The sequence below is a fragment of the Silurus aristotelis genome, assembly GCF_946808225.1.
Source record: "Silurus aristotelis genome assembly, chromosome: 12".
Classification (NCBI taxonomy): Eukaryota; Metazoa; Chordata; class Actinopteri; order Siluriformes; family Siluridae; genus Silurus; species Silurus aristotelis.
The window spans coordinates 5,037,511-5,057,319 of NC_139585.1; the positions used below are offsets into that span (position 1 = coordinate 5,037,511).

A 19,809-nucleotide genomic window follows, 5' to 3' on the forward strand; every position below is an offset into this window, starting at 1 on the left:
AATCAGATGTTTAGTGACACAAATACTTAAATTTTGAAAGATGAACTAAGGATTTCCAGGAAAGTGAAGGCTTTTGCGAAATCTCCATTGTGTTGTGCTGTTTGTACTGTTTGTTTTGAGAACTCACTGGTTTGCAAATGTTAAGAATGATTCGAGAAATGCTCTAAAGCAACAGAGAAAAAACTAATCGTTCGTGCAAAGGGTCAGAGCTTTTTCCTTCGAGCAGCATTTGTATGTTTTTGGCAATATTTGTTGGCATATAAATGATCAAATCTGACTGAAAAGGCAACCCAAATGCGATCTGGCCGTTCGAAATGTGGAGCTCAGAAGCAAGTAAGAAATTTGTAGTTATAAATCAGACTATTTTGTGCATGGCAAAAAATCTGTCGCATTATTTTCAGCATTCTACTACAATATATTCATCATATATTCAGATATGTATTATGGAATATTTATACTTCATATATTCAACACACTGATATATTAAATTATTTACAGTTGTTTACAGTTCTGTGCTGCTTTTTTTTTTTTCGGGGAGGTTTCAGGGTTTTTTAATTTTACATTTTTTTTTTTTTTAGCACTTTTACTTCTTTTTACTTTTGCAAGTTTGATGTTGTTTTAGTGTCTGTGGTAATATGTGTGGTCACTGGACTTTCCCCAGGGCTTCCCCCTGAGTGTGATGTGTGTCAGCGTATCTGTTTGCTGTGAATCATCTAATCACTTTCATCATCCGTGTTACTTGTATCAATATTGTTATATAATATATGATTATTTTGAGACGCTTCAGTGCTCCTCTTAAGCACTGAAGCGTCTCAAAAACATTGTTTAATGTTTCAGATACGCACCAATCCTATCTGATTCATATGACTTGTCTTGCTTGAGTTTGTTACATCATTCTTTTTGTTATTGTCTCCGTCTTTCGACCTGCAGTTGGAATGTATAATGTAAAAAAGTTTATTCTTTTGGATGTACCGTGTGTGTGTGTGTGTGTGTATATAATATATGTAATATATGTAATATAAATGATAAAATTCAAATCCATTTTATTTAAATAGCACATTTAACAATGGACATTGTCCCAAAGCAACTTTATAAAGATAAATAGCTTATACAGTCTAAATTTACATGTTAATGCCGATAGGTTTATCCCTCAAAAGTGAGCCAGTGGTAACAGTTAATAGAAAAAAACGCACCGAGATGGTACGAGGAAGAAACCTTGAGCGGAATCAGATTCAAAAGGGAACCCATCCTCATTTGGGTGACACAAAAGGATCAAGGCCTTGATTTTCATCCCTGACTTTATCTGTAACAGACACATTCTTACAGTACAGTAAGTATATACTGTGTTTGTATGTTTCACATTTATGCCATTTGCTAGATGCCCTTATCCAGAACCATCCTTTTGTTTTATTCATATAACTGAGCAGCTATGGGGCTTTTAAAGGCCATGCTCAGAAACCAAGAGTGGCAGCTTGGTATGGCTGGGAATACACAATTGTGTATTAATGATGTGTGGGATAAGCATCTCTTTTAACAAGCCCTTTCAATTGATTATATATACATTATAACACAGTGACATTTTCTTCGCATATTCCAGATTGTACAGGGTCTTAGAATGTCTTAAAAATGTAAAAAATAAAAAGTTTAGGCATTAAAAAGTCTTTAGTTCGCTGTCTTTGGTCTTAAAAATTGTAAATGTCTTTTAATTTTTCGATGTCCATGTAAAGCTGCCTTTAGTGCTCGTTATAAAACGACTATAGAATGTTTTGTTTGTTAGTTCTTTCGCAGGTCCAAATATAATCGGCTGTTTCACAACTACAAATGAGACAAATGACTTTAAAAAGGTATGAAAAAGTCTTGCATTTGACTTGATGAAAACAGCAGAAACCCTGTGTTAGGAAGCCGGGGATTAGAGCACAGGATCAGCTTTTAAACAGCATTTGTGGAGTAAAGCACATTAAGGGGCCTTACTCAAGGGCCCAACTGCAGCACCTTGGGTGTGCTGGTGCTTAAACCCTGTGACCTTCTGATCAGTAACTCAGAGCCTTAACCAGTTTGCCACCACCTCTTTCCCAGTTCAGCTTATGACTGACATTTTACTCTGCTTTGGTCTGAGGATGTGGGCTGAGGGAACAGTGTCATGGTCACAGGATCAGAGCTGACTACAAGTGAGCTCATCCAGTGACTATGCCTTTAGACGAATTACTAACTTCTTTCCTGTGGGCAGTTGGGATGAACCGTGGTTGATTACAAAACCGAATAGAAAGCATTGAGGTTTTTACACTGTGTTGTAAATGCTTTAATCGAGTCTTAAATCAGATTACATCCCTTTCCTTTTATGATGTCATGTCCTAAAATACTATACACCAGACTTTGGGATTGTGTGATATTGGTGGCAGTGGTACATTGGCATATGAGTAACTGATATTAATGCTCTAAATTAGCTAAAGATTCCCAAACTGCAATGTCATGTCTTATATACAGTGGAACCTCGATACTCGCGACCTCGATAGTTAGCAACTTTTTATTCAGGACCAAACGAAGAAGCCGCAAGTGGCTCCCAAGTTCAGAGTAGCATTTTAAAACAGTTTGTAAAAAATAATTATGCCCTCTACCACTTCGTTTAACAATAAAAAGTGATGAACAGTCCCCCATAAGGTGCACACATCAATCTGATGGATGTGTTCATTTGTTGTGTAATCCTAGCTACACTTGAGGTTTCCAGGCTCTAAGACAAAATGGGAAGTAATGAACTGAGAAAAGAAAGCTGGACCGAAACATCATCTTTACTGGACAATTCATCGTGTGTTCCTATGCTTGACTCATAAGATTAAGCCAGTTATTAGGCCAAAGGTCCAATAAGGACAAAGATGTTCCTGCACCTTGGTGGTGTAGTGTTTGGAGTCATGAACACTGCTCTGTATAACGTTCCTGGCTCAAGTTTGAGTCTTAAATTTACTTCAATATAAGATTCAATCAATTTAATACATTTTTATTTGTATAGCAATTTTAACAATGGACAGTGTCTCGGAAATAATAAAAAGCTACATGCACGAGATCCTATGGATCATTTGTAAGAAAATTGTAAGAACATTACCTCTAGGTTAAGAGGTTGCTGGTTCAAACCCTAGCTGGGTCTCCATGCTATGAGCATAGATGGTCTGGTATTGGTGGGATAAAAGCTGTGGAAGGTATAGTATATCTGGAGATGTTACCAGTGATTGAGGGGAAGCTTCCCCCTTCTCAAAGTCCAGTAATATGAACAGAGGCATGTTGGATCTTAAAAAGGTGTTTTTTAGCACTCCCGCTATAGTGCACATTATTCAGCCACCATTTCTCTAAGCACCCACACGCTTTCTTTATCCATCACCACCACCACCAACATCATTCAATGGGACAAGAATGTTTGAGGCCAGCAACCTCAAGGCTTTTTACCACTACGCCACCAAATCCCACAGAAACCTGGTGTAAAGATGATGTCTTTTAAAATGGAACTCAAGCCGCACAGATCCCCATCCCCAACCCCACTAAACACCTTAGGAGTAAACTGGAGCGCTGACTGAACCCCAGACCTCCACACCCAATATCAGACCATCAGCCTGATCTCATTAGTTGAAAAACTACAAATCCCACAGCCACACCCCCAAAAAAGCCTTTCTGGAAAAGTGCAGATGATTATAACAGGAACTAAATCTGTAAATGGGATGTTCACTTTTTGGGGTGTCGAGAAAATAACAAAAGAATATTCAGGATTGAAGGGTTGGGGCATCATATTTGTCATTTGTATTTGCAAATATAAAAGTAATGGTCATGAGTTATAAATACAGCATCAGATCTTTTGCTTGTTAATGATCAATAATGATCAATTATATCGTTAGCATATTTTGTTTGTAGCTGAGTTTATGGTTTTGCGGTTTATGCTCAAATGTGCCCCCTTGTGGAAAAAATAGAAAGTTTTTTCTTTTTTTTTTCTTTTTTTTGTTGCTTCGTGTAAATGTGAGCTTAATTTATCAATTAAATTATTTTCCAAAAACAAGGCATTCTCTCATTATTATACATTTTTTTTATTAAATAGTGCTTAAACCACTTTCTGTTTCAAATAGCAGTCAGTAATACAGTCTCACATTGTTACACAAAAAAAATTGAGAGGAGAGAAAAAAAACAAACAAACAAACACTAATGCTAATTCTGCATTTGCCTTAATACTGACACATGCATGCCAGCACCACTACAGGATTCACAGCCAGGTCTAAAATTATTGGCACCCATTAAGAGTACAATTTTAGCGTTCAAATTAACGTTTTTTATCATCTAACCAAAAAAATAAAGCATTCTCGTAAGAGCCACTGGGTGCCAATAATTTTGAAGTCGACTGTCAACAACTTACAGAGCAGCACACAGCGTTTATACATTAACCTAAATCATCCAAGCATCTGTGTGTGTGTGAATCTGATTGCAAATGAAAATATATAAAATCTATAACCTGACATTTTTATACATACAACAACAAAAAAACCGACATGCAAGGTTAGGAAGCTTTATTCCTCTTGCAATCAGATGTACTGTATATTTAACTCAGATGACTTGTTTTTTCTAAACATTACAGAAATATAAATCTTTTTGCTTTTCAGTCAGGTAATGTTACGCCAGTTTGTACTGTACATGCAGAGTATACAATAATCCAAAATAAAATATAAATACAGTATAGTGCATACAGTAGATATACAGTGCAAGGGCAAGAGCAACACAATTAGCAAAATACAATTTGTAAGCATAATTGATTAACTGTTATTCATCATTTAATGGTAAAGTAATTGAATGAATTAACTTTTTGTACTTTTTTTCTGTGGTCATGATTTCAGTTCAGAATGGTGCGCCGTATTCAGAGTTGGTCACATACGTTCGAAACACGGGGAACATTCCTGGAATTCAGAGTCGGGTTTTTCACCCGATTACGTCGCTTTTCTGTCTATTTATGGAAATCGCTTGCATGGGACCTGAGCCTGACAAATTTCATCCATGACAGGGATTTTCTATAACATCTAGAACAGTCTATACATATAAGTGCTTTCCTTATTAAAAAAAAAAAAAAAAAAAAAGGGGGGCGAGAAAATGCTGACTGAAAAAGAAAACGTTTACATTTAAGGGATTTATGGCAAATGCCATAAATGTAAACATTTTGCTCTGATGCTCTGAATACGGCCCTGTACGAGTAGGATCTAGTAAACTACACTTAAGCTTTCCCCCTAATCAGCTTTACAGTTGAAGGATGTGAAGAGAAGAACACTACACATGCATTCATTTCACTCAATACTTTCTCTTTCTACATAAAAAAATACGACTACTTTATATTACACTATTAACAATTTATACGGGGAATCTGAGGGGTCACATGACTGTGCTGTTTGTTGCTTGTATTATATTTAAAATATTTTTTTATTTATATAGATTTTTGGGTAACAATTGAATCATGATCAATAATGTAGTTATTTAAAGAAATGTTATACAGCATACATGATACCTTATAATGCCAACCATACATTTGTAAAAGGGTAAAGTTATATGCAATAATGATCTATATTCTAATATGGGATTGTTTCTATAGTAACAGCTCATCCACAGGGCGTTGAATGGCAGATGCTCCATGTAATTTAAGGCTTAAAATGTGGATCAACAGTAGATGTGGATGTGATGAGAATCTGTTTTTGGAAATGTATGGAAGGAGTCTCCAGTGTCAGGGATTCGTAACATGCGGGAGGTTTTCCACCACAGGAAAGTCTTCAAGACTTCCGGTTTATCATTAACATGACCAACTTGCAAGCTTATATTTTACGGCATTTGAAAGGCTTTTCTCATCCAGAGCGACTTACAATTATGCCATTTAAGCACAGACGTTGAAGGTTAAAGGTCCAAGGGCCCAGTAGTGGAGGATTGGTGGTACTGGGATTTAAACTCCCCATATTCTGACCTTTAAACCCAAAATTCAACACCTCATTCACTAAGCTACCACTTTCCACTATATACTACAAATTAACTTCAAAAGAGAGAAAAAGTGAGTCTGCTTGGGGAATTGTACCCATTACTAATGTTATCTATCAACTGTTGGCATTATAAGCAATCATTGATTATATGTATTATGTTATAAACACACCGCAATTCACTTTTCTTACCAAATGTTACCAAAGATTGTGCAAATAAAGCATTGGTCCCAATTCTGCAGTGAATATCTGACTAATTTGGTCCATTGAGTTTATGCGCTGTGAGGAATCTCAGAATGGATCATTACTCACTCTCCACGAATTTTACCAGATCCTGGGTTTTGATTCTCGCCCTATTTTAAAGAATTTTTCTTCAAACGGGTACAAAAATTGTATTATTTTAAATGGACATGGATTTGTACGTAAGGCAGGCTTTCAAATGTATTTAAAATGACAGTCAGTGCAATTACTGTTTTGTAGTTTTCCCTTTTTTTTTTTTCTTTTTTTTTTTTTTTTTTTTTAGTGTTTTTAGTTAGACATGGTACACTGTCTTGGTACCATGGACAGCGTTTACAGTAGTTTGGCCATTTTGGTGGGGTTTTATTTGGTATATTTTATTTATTTATTTAGTGTTTTTATGGTAGAAATGCTTCTCTAGCAGGTATGGAAATTTGCTGGTGTTATAATGATCGATGTTCTCTAAAAGCAGTTGTGAATCATGAACTAGGCATATTACTGTAGAGGGTATTGCTACCCGTAGTGGTTTCTTGTGGTTATCTGGTAGGATAATCCATTAGTTGACTATTTGTTCGAGTTTTTAGGGTAGTAGAACTTAATCCAGCACTTATAGTAGTTTTTCCATTGTACACTATATGGACAAATGTTTGTGGACACCCGACCACATTCACATGTGCTTTTTTTATATACAAATTCCACATTTAGTCCCCATTTTCTGTTATAATAACCTGCACTTTTCTGGATTCTTTCCACTTTTTTGGCATGTGCTTGTGGTGTAGAGAACTGTTCAATAAGCTTAAGGTCAGAGTTCTGTAGCACTCCAACCCATGTAAAGCAGATCTTCATGGAGCTGGCTTTATGCACAGGGGTTTGGGTGTCTAAGTTCAAGTGAAGGAAAAATGTAATTCTACCACATCCTATACAATTTTGTGCCTCTTTTTGGTAACAGTTTGGGGAAGAACCAAATATGGCTGGAGAAGTTTTGTCTATATAATGTAGCAAGATATTGATTCCTATTAGTTTAAGGTTTGTATAACAGGCATAAATATTTATTTGGCAGGAAGGTTACCGAGCAATTATGACTATTTGCCTTTTTGTTTGTAGGTTTTTGCTGTAAAAGTAACACCTGAGAATTTTCTGGCATGCTTCATGATTTTTTTGCTTATATTTTACAGCTGTGTTGATTATTTTTTTTTTATATCTATATCTTCAGATAAATATAAATGCAATTCCAACAATGTCAGTTTGTTTTTACAGTGGTTATGGATGAATATCGGAAGCCACACTGTCTTTAGTTTACCAGCAACATAACACTGAAAATCACATAGCAATGTTAAAGACGATAAATATTATCATATCAGCAGTGATTAGACAAACAAAAGCTGCTTAATGCAAAAACAATTTTCATAAACACTGCTATGTAATGTATTAGTTTGTTGAGCATGGTAGTATTCTATAGCAGAAGCAAATTATTGTCTGGAAGATATGATACTTAGATTAAAAAAAAAAATAAAAAAAGAGAGAGACTTCACAATCATCTCAGACACAAAAGTCGTAGCTATCATGCTGTTATAAAGTATATGTGGTCATGTGCACTCTAGGTACTGAACAAAGCAGAAATGAGACACTAGCAGTTTTCCCTGTGTGCAACAGGAAATGGGAAAAAAAATGTTCTCCACAGTAAACAGCAAGTGCTTTGAAGTCCTGGCAGGAGTTAACTGACCACTCTGTCTTACTGAGCCAACAGAGCATATAAGCCCACCTCATATGGGTGCCTCGTCTCATTCTTACTTCTCCAGTTGAAACTCCGCAGTCTATAGCTGCACAGCACCGTGAATCGAGCAAGTTTTTTCAGCCATTCAGACAGAAAGCATGACTCAGAAGAAGTAATTGAAGGGACCTGGAGCTTGACCAGAGATCTTACACTCTTACAGTGTGCCAAAAAGACGTTGTCCCCCTGAAGATGATGCACAAAAAGTACTAGAGGAGGTCAATCCAGCATGGCCTCCAACTGGTCGGCAAGATCGTCGAACATGTTCCCGATGTCGTCCAGAATGTTACCCGCTGAGATCATGGTGTGGACTCCACTGTGACCAGAAAACAAGAAAGAAATCAGTCAGATGTGTGATATTTATTCATGAATATATACTTCATTGCTGAAATTATTTAGTCAATGGTCCATTGTACATTGACAGTAGCTCAGCTTATTACATTTCTCTGTCTCTATGTGCTTCTATTGTCTTCTGTACTTCTACTCCAATAATGGTCAGCATTTAATTCCCTCACATTTTAGCTTAAAACCAAGATGGATGAATCATCTTGGTAACTGACTTAATAGTTATTTTTCCTATTTACTTTGTATCTCCTAGTCCTTAGTTCTCCATTGTGTTTGATGCCTAGTTTTACAGTTTTTACCTTTTCTTGTGTTCATTAACAAATTATTTCCATCCTGTTGAAAAATTTAAGCAATAAGTGAACATCTTACAATTCAGCAGTGGTGAACAGTTAGGAAGTAAATGTAATTTGTTACTGTACTTAAGAAGCTTTTCCGTTTACCTTTACTTTACTGAGGTATTTACATTTGGGGAGACTTTAACTTCACTCCATTTCAAAGACAAATATCTTACTTTTTACTCAACTACATTTTGTGAAATCAGTCGCTCCTTTTTTATTTCTGAGTGGATTAAAAAAAAGCTTTTCTCAGTTGCTTTTGAGCGTTTCTTAGATCAGAAATAAAATTCCTAAAACTTCTTGTTCAACCTCCACATCATGGTGTCACTTGTGCACATCATTAAAAACATTCCTCGTTGCTTTGATCCAACTGGCGAATGCTTTGTTTTTTTTCTTTCGGCTTCTTCTATTAGGGGTCGCCACAGCAGACCATCCGCATGTTTGATTTGGCATGTTTTTACGCTGGATGCCTTTCCAAACGCAACCCTCCCCATTTATCCGGGCTTGGGACCGGCACTAAGGCTTGTGCAACCCTAATAGCTGGGGTTGGTTCCCTGACCGGAGATCGAACCTTTCCTTTAATTGAATGTGTACAAGTGTCTGCTGTTTCCTACATCAGTTGTTTAGATCATGTTTATATTATACTGGTTTCACCTGAATAGTCTCAACCCCCAAAACCCCAATCTCGGCATCACTTTATTGTACAAGTCATTGAATGCAAAATAGTTAAACCAGTTGTCATCATCTGTGAAGCTTACATTTCTATTACATTTATTTTGGAAATGTGTTGAATTGATGAATTGTGCAGATTAATCTTAAATGTCATGAAGACGAGTAAACGGCATCAGATCAACCAATAATCAACTAGTTCTCTAAAACAGGTTAAAGGTGAATATTCTGAACATTCAATTGGCGAAAGCAAAACAATTTCTGTAAATGGATGACCAACCAGGAAATGAACGAAAGCTTGTATAGTACAGTAAAAGGGTGAATCCCGTCCGGTCTTTCACAATCAATATCAAAAATGCAATCAAATGAATTAATTTGTGCTGCTGAAATCCATAGATGTCAAACAACAGAAATTCAACCCTGTGCCTTTTTAATCACTGTAATCAAAACCGTGGTTTATATCAGGAAATCACTGAAACTGTTTGACAACATGACTAAACATTTTGATGATCTTGTTTATAAACAATGACAAAAGGACTTTTCATTCTATTGGAAATGAGATGTTCATTGACACAAACACTTACTTTTGAGAGATGAACTAAGGATTTTGAGAAAAGTACAGGCTTTTGCAAGAAATCCAATGTGTTGTCCTATTTGTACTTATTGTTTTGAGAAATGCACTTTCTGGTCTGCAAATGTTAAATATGATTCAAGAAATGCTCCAAAGCAACTGAGTAAAACTGTAACTGGTCAAGCAGACAGCAAGCCACCAATCAGATTAGAGCAAATGCTCTCTTTTAAACTTCACTCTTTTCACATAAACTGAGTTGCTTCAGCAAAGAGAATTGTGACAAAGATTATAATAAGACATTAAAGCATATTAATGTACACATTATAACCATATTAATCATAGTACTTTGTATAGTTAAGTACATTTGAAGGCAAATACTTTTGTATTTTTACTTAAGTGAAAGTTTCAATGGACACTTTTACTGGAGTCATATTTTACCTACTGTATCTCTACTTTAACTCAAGTACAGGGTTTGTGTACTTCATTCAGCAGTATATTTAATGACAATCAGAATGCCTACTACCTGTCAGTCTGATCCGTCTGAGCTAAATTTCTCTCCACCACTTCAAGGGCTGCCACCAGGGAAGTGTTGGTCTGCTCTATTCGCATGTGGACAAACTCATCTTGTTTTTGGTCCTGGGATCCACTGATAGTTGGACACTCTCTTCTTATTGGAGAGGAGACGGTAAAAGCAATGTCCTGCCCCTGCCCCAACCTGGTTGGCACAACATGAGAAGGTCCACCTACTACTACAGGATGAATGGAGACATTTAATTAGCAAACAATTTTACAATAATCAACACTAAAATAGGAATGTGGCACAGAAAGCGCCTCACCCAACGGAGATGCAGCATAATGCCGTGCTGGTTTACAGGGAGTTGGAGGTTTCTGTGAAGAATAATTCCCTATTGGTCCACCATTTGCAATGCAGAATGAGATTTTCTCAGTTTCTGGGTTACTCCTCATTAATTGAAGTGTGTCCTGATCGGTGGTCTCCAGGTCCTTTTCTTTGGGTTTATGCCTCCTCTTTACAGTGTCAGACTCCTTCAGATTAAACTCTGGTAATTTTAGGGATGATGTAGGCATCTGAGCAGGTTTCAAGGGTTGGAAGTTGACCTCACTGTCCATTTTAGTCACCTCCATTCTGGGCCGTTGCTTAATGGTCCCTTTGCCTTCCTGAGCAAATGGAATGGTTTCACACAAAGTTCCCTGAAGAGACAAAGATGATGTGTGCTCTTGGCTTGACTGAAGAGTCATATCTTGCTCCTCAGGTTTTACTTCACTGAGCTCTGCAGGACTAGTTTCACACAGAAAGACCTCACTGGTTGCCTCTTGTTGAATGCTTATAGTTTTGTCAGGCGAGGGAGATTTGAAAGTAGGTCTACTGGGATTCTTAATTGGGCTTTCCCCAGTCTTTTCCAACCTGGCTGCAATGATTCGAACACTACCAACACTCTCGATTTCCACCCCACCACTCTGTCCTGCACTTGAGGCAGAGCTCAGACGCTTGGGAGGAGGTGGGGGAGGCCCCTTCTTCTTGGCACGTATTACAAAGGATTGAGTCCGACTCACCTGCCTGTCACTGGCAGAAGCAATTGTTTGGCCACGGCCAGGTCTGCGTGTGAGTGTAGCATACGAGACCAAGTTGGGTGGTAATACAGGAGTTTCAGTTTCATCTCCTTCCCCATCAGAGAGGGCATACCGTGACAGGCTTTGCGTGCGCTTCTTTGGGTGGTGCTTCTCACCAATGGGTTTGGACTGAGCAGCAGCGCAAGTCTGATCATAATTGATGCTTTGGAGGTAGTTAAATCCTCTCTGGACTGATGAACCGTCCGGTTTTGCTAAGATTCCAGGGTTAGACTGTGTTGCTAACCGAGTCGTCTTGCTTGGTGTGATCGGCGAGCTGCCACACGTAGACTGTTGCTTCTTGAGAGGTAAAGGTGGTGCCATCTTGGCAGACAGAACTGGGCAATCCTTGAGAGCACTACAGTCCGGCCTGCCCAAACTCTCATTTGAAAGGCTGTGGGAAGTTACAGAAGTCAGAGGCCACTCCTGCGAGTGCCCAGTGCCCCTTGAGCGTGTACTAATACTCTCTTGACTCAGAGATACATTTGTTGTTCCACTTAGCATAGCACCAAACTCATCCTGGCAGCCACTATAGCCACTCTGAATCATAGCATTCTGCAGCTCGGTGCTTAGTTCGCTATCCTGAAAGGTGAGCATCTTGGGTGAGAGTGGTGAGGAAGGGCCATCGGTACCTTCAGCCGGCTCAATAGTCACCAGTTCCAGCGTAGTGGGGTGTCGTCTTCTCTGCAGGGTCCCATTGCCCTCTGCTTGGTTCCTTAAAGCCTTTTGCAAATCGCCAATTTTCTTTACTGCAAGCATCATCTTTTTCTGGTGGCCTATTGAACCAAACATAGGAACAAAGAGCGCACATTCAATTAAATTGGTCAGTAATTTGACCTAAGTAAATATATAAAAAATAATCACAAGAAATAATCACAATCAGTACCATTTTTTAGACCGAGTATGAGTACAAGTACTGGACTAAAATAGCGTGATGCAAGACCAAGAAACAATACCAGTAGCATTATATATATTAGAAATGTGCAGCTCCATAACTGAGTTTGATGAGATTCGCACCTTAATGCACAGCCAAAGTATACATTAAAGATGCATATTAAGCAGCTACCGACGCGATACAATTCACCCGTATTACAATGCAGTGCGATCTGATTTCGAGTCGATTCAATGGAATGAGATTCAATGCGATTCGATTTAATGGAAAAAATATGATGCTATGCAATTCAATATGGTGCAGATAGTTCGCTTTTGTTCCTTTGGTTTCGACAGACAGCAAATAATACATTTACTGAAGTCCCTTCTGACTTCTAACGCATGACCCTTTCACACACAGGCCTTTATTGTGCAACAAAAAAAAAAAAAAAAAAAAAGGAAAAAAACTCATTTTTAATGATGTAATATGTTTAAAACGATGCATCGCGATACAAATGCCAACTTGCATCGATTTAAAAAGTGTGTATCGAATACGTCACATCTTTATCTTTTATGCCAATTCATGTAATCTTACCATCCCTCATATACTGTATATACACAGTATCTCACATGTTTACCTAGGGTGTACTCACTTTTGTTTCCAGTTATTTGGACAATAATGGCTGTATGTTAAGTTATTTTTAGAGAACAGTAAATCTGTACTTCTATACGAGCTGCACATTGACCACTCTAAAGTATATCCAAGATTAATTTCTATAGTATTGTCCCTTGAGAAGATTATACTAAAATGGTTGCTGAAGATACTGTATAAACACACACACACACACACACACACACACACATATATACACACATACATACACACACACACACACACACACACATATATATATACACATACATACATACACACATACACACACACACATACGTGTATATGTGTGTGTTTTTAAATATATATATACATACATACACATATATATATATACATACATATATATACATATATATATATATATATATATATGCGCACATACACTGGTATTTCTGTTATTCCTATGATCTTTGATTAATCTCCACATACCCAGCTTATTGATTCCAATTTCCTGCAGATCCTCCCATGTAATATCTCGCACAATGTTAACCGAGTCGTACCCATTCTCTGCTAGTCTTTTCTGGTACTGAGTGAGTCCGATGGCACTAAGCCATTCACCGATGTCAGCCTGAAACACAAAGACCGAGGCATTAGAATAGTATCTGTACATAAACTGTTGATTATATAATAAACTATCAATCGATATTTCAGTATAATCAACATTATCTATTAATGAAACTGAAAGCTTGTAAGACTAATTGATAACAACATACTGGAATGTAGTCTGGTAGCCACTCTGGGATGTTCAGTTTGCTGATCTCGGTGGAGATCTTTTTGCGATGGCCTGGCTTAGTCACACCAATGGCTGTGAGATCCTAGTATGATATAAATATGAATATAAATCGAGAATTGGAAACGTTATATAGTTAAGCAAATAATTGCTGTTCGTGTCATTTTATCAGTTCACACTGACTTTAGAATTATTACTGAAAATTAATCTAAAAAATAACTAAAATAATACACCCAGAGGGTGATAAAATTACGATGAGGTAAAAATGGGTCACCTCGGGAGTCATTCTGCTAATGGTAGGCACATCGTAACCAGCAGTAAGGAAGTTTGTAGTGTACTGCTCCAGATGAAACTCACAAAGCCATTGGTAGATGGCGTCGGCATCCTGAGGCATAAAGAGACACGTTACACCACGAGTAGACAGAAAAAATCTACAATAGTCTGGCTGTCTATAGTGTGCATACCTGTTAACTAATACTTAAAGACCACTCTTCACTTGTAATACAGCACCCTTCAAGATGATTTCCAAGAAGTTCAAGAAGTTATTTGACAGGATTTCAATAGGCTTTGGTTCTAGCCTTTGACTGGACTATTTATTCAATTCAGTGTTATTTTGTAGCGTTTTTAACAATAGACATAGTCCCAAAAGAGTTTTACAGAAATAAAAAGATTATACAATTGGAATGTTGGAGTTTATTGCCTATATATTTCTCCCTATAAGTACAAATAAAATGTCTTCAATCTTGACTAGAGGCCCAGTCCAAACTGAATAGAAGAGGCCTCATAGCACTATGCTTCCCCCACCATGCTACACTGTGGGTAAAGTGTTCTTTACGCTATAATCTGTCTTAATTTTGTGACAAGATGATCTACAGTACTTCATATTTATCAGATCATAACCTGATAACATTTTATCACATTCTTTGAAAGCTGTTTTGGTCCTGTCTTAGTATTGCTCTCTTATCTACAGCTGTACCTCTGTCCTGAATTGATTAGTATTTTTGAATTCATCATGGACATACATTGCTGATTCTTCATTTAGTGTTTATTAGGTTTAACATGCAATATTTTCTCATGTCATTTTAAGCTATGGGAAATGACACTAAGTTTGCACACTTTAATCAGGTAATTCCTTTACAATAAATAGGACTGTATGATGGAAGATTAATTGCCTGGAAATAATAACTAATATTTAAAATGCACAAACCCTGCCCTCCAGCAACTGCTCTGGGCGGATAACATGCGGCCTGGCAGCTTGTTCCCCGGCTCTGGAGCTGGACTGATCCGGCCTGCGACCTGACGGAATCACACACAGAGTTTTAATGTAGATTTAGTGCTTGTTTTAAGCATTAAATAATTTTTTTTTTTTGTTCACACAGCACATGCACATCATGATACATGACCCACAATCTGCATCAAGTTTCCTGCCAGAGAACTTTATATGATGCAATTTAACAGCATTTTATTATTAGTCGGGTTGCCACATCTACAAAAATCAACCCAATCGAACATCGAAACCAAGCAAGTGTTTACATTGCACCAGCAAACTTAATTTCTGAACCGAATTGGTTGCTAATTTGGTGGCAGCTGAAGCTCAGTTGTTAAGATGCCAGGATTCTCATCAGAAGGTTGTGAGCTCAAATCCCACCACCAATAAGTTGCCACTGCTGGGCCCTTGAGCAAGAACCGTAACCCTGAACCGCTCAGTTCTAATTCGATCTGGATAAGGGCATCTGCCAAATGCCATAAACGTAAATGCCGTACTCTCACTGTTCATTGTAGACAGATTCCTGCATTTGGTTCAGCTTTTTTCATTAGACCGAACATAAACATTGACACAAGAGCTCCAATTGGCACAGATAAATATTTACACCGCCTATTATTGTTGTACAAAACGTCTTTTAAGCTTTTTGAGAGACACATGCATGTTCCTATGCAACCAACTAAGTCAATTAACAATATAAAGATTTACTTTGACCAAAAAATATACATAAATGTACAGATTTTATTTAAATTTTTCTTTTAAAAAATCCTACCAGCTTTACACACTCTCGGCATCCGGACGGTTCGTTTCTTCAAACATTCAGCTGAGTGTGATTAGCTGTGCCTCTTCTAATTTGGTCTTCTACAAAACTTTCTTTGGGCATTTACCGTCCAAATTTTGTGGTTTTTTTGCATAAAAAAACAAAAGGAACGTGCATGTGCCCAGTACTTCATCCATTTTCCATTCCATTTGATGCAACAGAGAAAAAAAAAAAAAAAACTTCATGCATGTCGTACCGTGTAATAAAATCCGTTCTAAAACCGTTCTCCAGAAAAAGACAAGTGGTTCGAGTTTCAATAAGCAGCTTACTGTAGTGTGATCACACTAATATCTCCATGCAGTCACTTTCTCAGGTCTGCTCAAAACACTAGTCAAGGAATTAAATAATATGATAATAATCTTGATTTTATACATCTCACACTTTACATGCAGGAATAAAAATTAATAATAATATATATAAAAAATACCTCAAAAGCTTTGCTGAAAACGTAAGTTTTGGTGCAGTAACGCAAAAAGGGTGAGAGGAACAACTAAAAGAACCATAGCATGTATGCAGAATAAAAAAAAAAACGATCGGCAATACAGCAGGAATGTAATGCAATGACTCCAAACTGGAGAAACCGGGACTTTGTTAGAATCCAAACAACTAAATTTTAAACAACCTGCAATTTGTTTAAAGTAGATTTTGAAACCCCAGAAAGCAAAGAATTACAGTAGTTGATGTGCAAAAAAAACCAAAAACAATGATACATTTTTCAGCAAGAGAAAAAGAAAACATGAGGCACAATCTTGTCATATTTTTTTGATAAAAAAATACAAGGTTTTAACTGTACTCTGTACGTGAGAGTCAAATGCTAAGTCAAAATTTACCCCCGAATTATTTTTGTTTTGACTAAAACGATGAAACAGATCCTTCCACTTTTAAGATTGGAAAGCCAGTTTTATTAATTCGATGTTGCGGACTGATAATCATTACCTCTGTCTTAATAGAAATATTGCCTCCTACCTTTGTATAGAACACCCAATTTCAGAATGTTTCTCAAGCTCATGACTAAACTTCAGATCCTCGAAAACAACCATACAACGTCCGTGTGTGTTATTTTTATTCGTATCAGTATTGTCAAGATCTATATGACTCTCAGCCCCTTCTCTCTCATTTCTCCTCCCATGCAGGAATCCCACAGTGCTTGGAGTAGCTTAGGCAGGACTGCAAATCCAACGTGACTCCCAGTGTCTTTCTGTGGTTTTATTGCTTTTTTATTACTTTGGTGAGAAAATAAATCGTGTTTTCCTTCCACATTCCAGGAATGCCACTGAGATACAATGGTGATCCTCCTCTGCTCAGGTTTGTGCTCAATATAGTTTGTATTAAACCAAGATAATATGAAAAGAAAAAAAAAAAAAAACACATTTCAGTGTATAAGATAGGAGCTGACCTGAAGGCTCGGAGTTAAAGACGTCCAAAGGCAGGCCATGTTGTTCTCCCAGTTCACCACCAGAGGGTGAGGCCTGCACAAAAACACCGGCTAAGTACCTGAGAAAAATCACTGAGGCATTTGAAAGATAGTGGAGGCTCCTTCCAAAAGTGTTAAACATCCCCTCAGAAAACTTCCCAATTACACATTTTGTAAGCAGTTTATGTAGAGAATTCGATATCAGACTCTGTATTAGACGTAGACGGGTGTGTTCATATAAACCCATAATTTGTTTTGGGAAATCAATCAGCATTTCTGATGAATCACAGACGATACCTTGTGGATATCCTGCGCAGTGCTGCTGGTCTGATGCTGTGCATTGTGGGTAAAGTTGCCCTCGGTGCTCTGTCCGCTGCCTGCGCTACGACTGCTCCCTACGCTGCCCGCGCTCCCAACACTGTTCCTGTCTCCTGAGAGAGAGAGAGAGAGAGAGAGAGAGAGAGAGAGAGAGAGAGAGAGAGAGATAAAGAGTTTGAAACAGTGTGTTTGTGAGGCAGAGAGACATAGAGATGAGTAGTGAGACAGAGTGTCACCTGCAAGGACGAACAGATATACAGAGAAGGACATACAGAGAGACAAATATTAATACAAAAAAATACGACAGAGATGTGAAAGAGACACATAGATGCACAGAGAGACAGATTTATGTAGAGCGAGACCGAGAGATATACAAATAGACAGTCAGACCTATAGAGGGACAGTGAAATGAATATAGAGTCAAGTGAGACACATACAGAAAGACAGATGAACATAGCGGGACAAACAGACGTATAAAGAAACAGTGATAAAGAGGACAAGAGCGAAAGATAGAGAGAGATAGACACAGATGGACATATAGAGAGACTGACAGACATACAATTAGACAGTATTAGACAATGACAGAGATACAGAGAGACACATGGACATAGAAAAAGACAGACATACATTTAAAGAAACAATGACATACAGACAAAGAAAGATAGAGACAGAGAGAAAGACTGAAAGACAAACTAATAGACACTAAGTAAGAGATATAAAGAGACATACTGAGAGACAGAAGGACAGAGAGACAGACAGACATACAAATAGACATTTAGACATAGATAGCCCAAAAGAGACATATAGAAATACAGTAAGACAAAAATAATGACAGAAAGAGAGACAAAAGTCGGCAGGGACAAAATGCTCTACTCAAATTATAGAGGGAGAGAAGAGGAAGGCAGGGCACTAATTAATGAGTGAGTACACTGAAGATCACAGGAGACTCTGGGAACTGGGTGAACACCAAAACACCTGCTCTCCAAGATATCATTATGTTCACTGTAGTTAGTGTGGTGTGGTTAGTGCTCGATATTCATCAGCCTCGAGACTCTGACATAAGAACCAGCCGGAGAGGACATTGGGAACATAGCAGGTTGGGGGGAACACCGGGACAGACAGGACAGCTGATGGTGGCTCTTACCAGTCAAAGAGCTCCTGAGGACCCAAATATCCTCTGGCTCTTTGGTACTAGCTGGAATACACAAGGCACTGGGACTGTCTGAAGAAGAACCTAGCAAACACAAACACTTCAAAGGGTTCTGTGAGGGTTTGTGGGCTCAGGGGACAACCAGCTGGTCGAGAAAAAAAAAGTGTGTTAAATTGTGTGGAATGTGGGGTCATTGGTTATTAAATTTCCTGAACTGGAAAGGGGTCAGGAACTGGTAAAGATGTGGCTAGAGATGTTCATCACAGCAGGATCATAAATCAGGGGGTCCGAACAAAAACGGGAAAGGTTCAAACTCGAATCTACTCAAATACTTCTTTAAAGAATTTGCACTACATGTACTAACGTTTGTGGGCACCTGACCAGAAGATATATTTTAACATCCCATTCCACATTTAGTCCCCATTTACCAGTATAATATTCTCCGCTCTTCCGACAAGATGTTCTTGATTTTGGAATGTGCTTGTGGAGATTTCATTCAGACACAAGGGTGTTTGTAAAGTCAAGTACTGTTCTAGGTGAGGCTGAGGAGGCCTGGGGTGCAATTAGTATTCCAGTTCATTCATGTCCAATAGGGTGGAGGTTCTATAGAAGAAGATCTACTATACCAACCCATATAAAGCATATCTTCATGGCAGGAGCTGGCTTTGTGCACAGGAGCTTTGGCATGCTGGAACAGGTTTGGGTCTCCTAGTTCAAGTTGAGGGATAATTGAATCCTGCTGCATCCATAGGCATCTTGTATAAAATTGTGCACCTCCAACTTTGTGGTAACAGTTTGGAGAACCACATATGGTAATTTCAGTTGTTTATTGTGGTGGAAACCCTAAGAACCAACGGTTTCTCCAATCGATATTCAAAGAGCTAAGAACCATTTTATCCATCCCTCCTCCCCTGACTCACACTCAAAACCGGTCGTGGTCTACAAAAGGTTGGACTTTTATCAGATATCATACGGTTTATGAGTGGTGGATTCTGCGACACCTTTTATGTAGAACCTTTTATAGAACCGACAGCA

General features: G+C 38.0%; 1 protein-coding gene and 1 long non-coding RNA gene across 12 annotated transcripts in view; one reads left to right on the top strand and one right to left on the bottom strand.

Annotated features, from left to right (window-relative positions):
- Positions 1-1,491: 1,491 nt before the first annotated feature.
- Positions 1,492-4,166, top strand: LOC310734555. Its single transcript, XR_014536078.1, has 2 exons — positions 1,492-1,736; positions 1,899-4,166. It is a non-coding gene; the product is annotated as an uncharacterized lncRNA (long non-coding RNA).
- Positions 4,167-4,314: 148 nt separating this feature from the next.
- Positions 4,315-19,809, bottom strand: part of caskin2 (CASK interacting protein 2) — a 69,470-nt gene continuing 53,975 nt past the window's right edge. For 4 of the 11 annotated variants that reach the window (XM_083556436.1, XM_083556433.1, XM_083556439.1 and 1 more), the window contains 10 exons: positions 18,769-18,858; positions 17,604-17,737; positions 17,289-17,361; positions 15,016-15,104; positions 14,083-14,193; positions 13,792-13,893; positions 13,508-13,646; positions 10,743-12,308; positions 10,430-10,655; positions 4,315-8,302 (listed from right to left, as the gene is read on the bottom strand). In XM_083556436.1, the coding sequence (XP_083412562.1) occupies positions 8,206-8,302; positions 10,430-10,655; positions 10,743-12,308; positions 13,508-13,646; positions 13,792-13,893; positions 14,083-14,193; positions 15,016-15,104; positions 17,289-17,361; positions 17,604-17,737; positions 18,769-18,858 (2,627 nt within the window). In that variant the 3' untranslated portion in view covers positions 4,315-8,205. The remainder of the gene's footprint in view (positions 8,303-10,429; positions 10,656-10,742; positions 12,309-13,507; positions 13,647-13,791; positions 13,894-14,082; positions 14,194-15,015; positions 15,105-17,288; positions 17,362-17,603; positions 17,738-18,768; positions 18,859-19,809) is intronic. The other 7 variants (XM_083556437.1, XM_083556441.1, XM_083556440.1 and 4 more) reach the window with 3 other exon arrangements.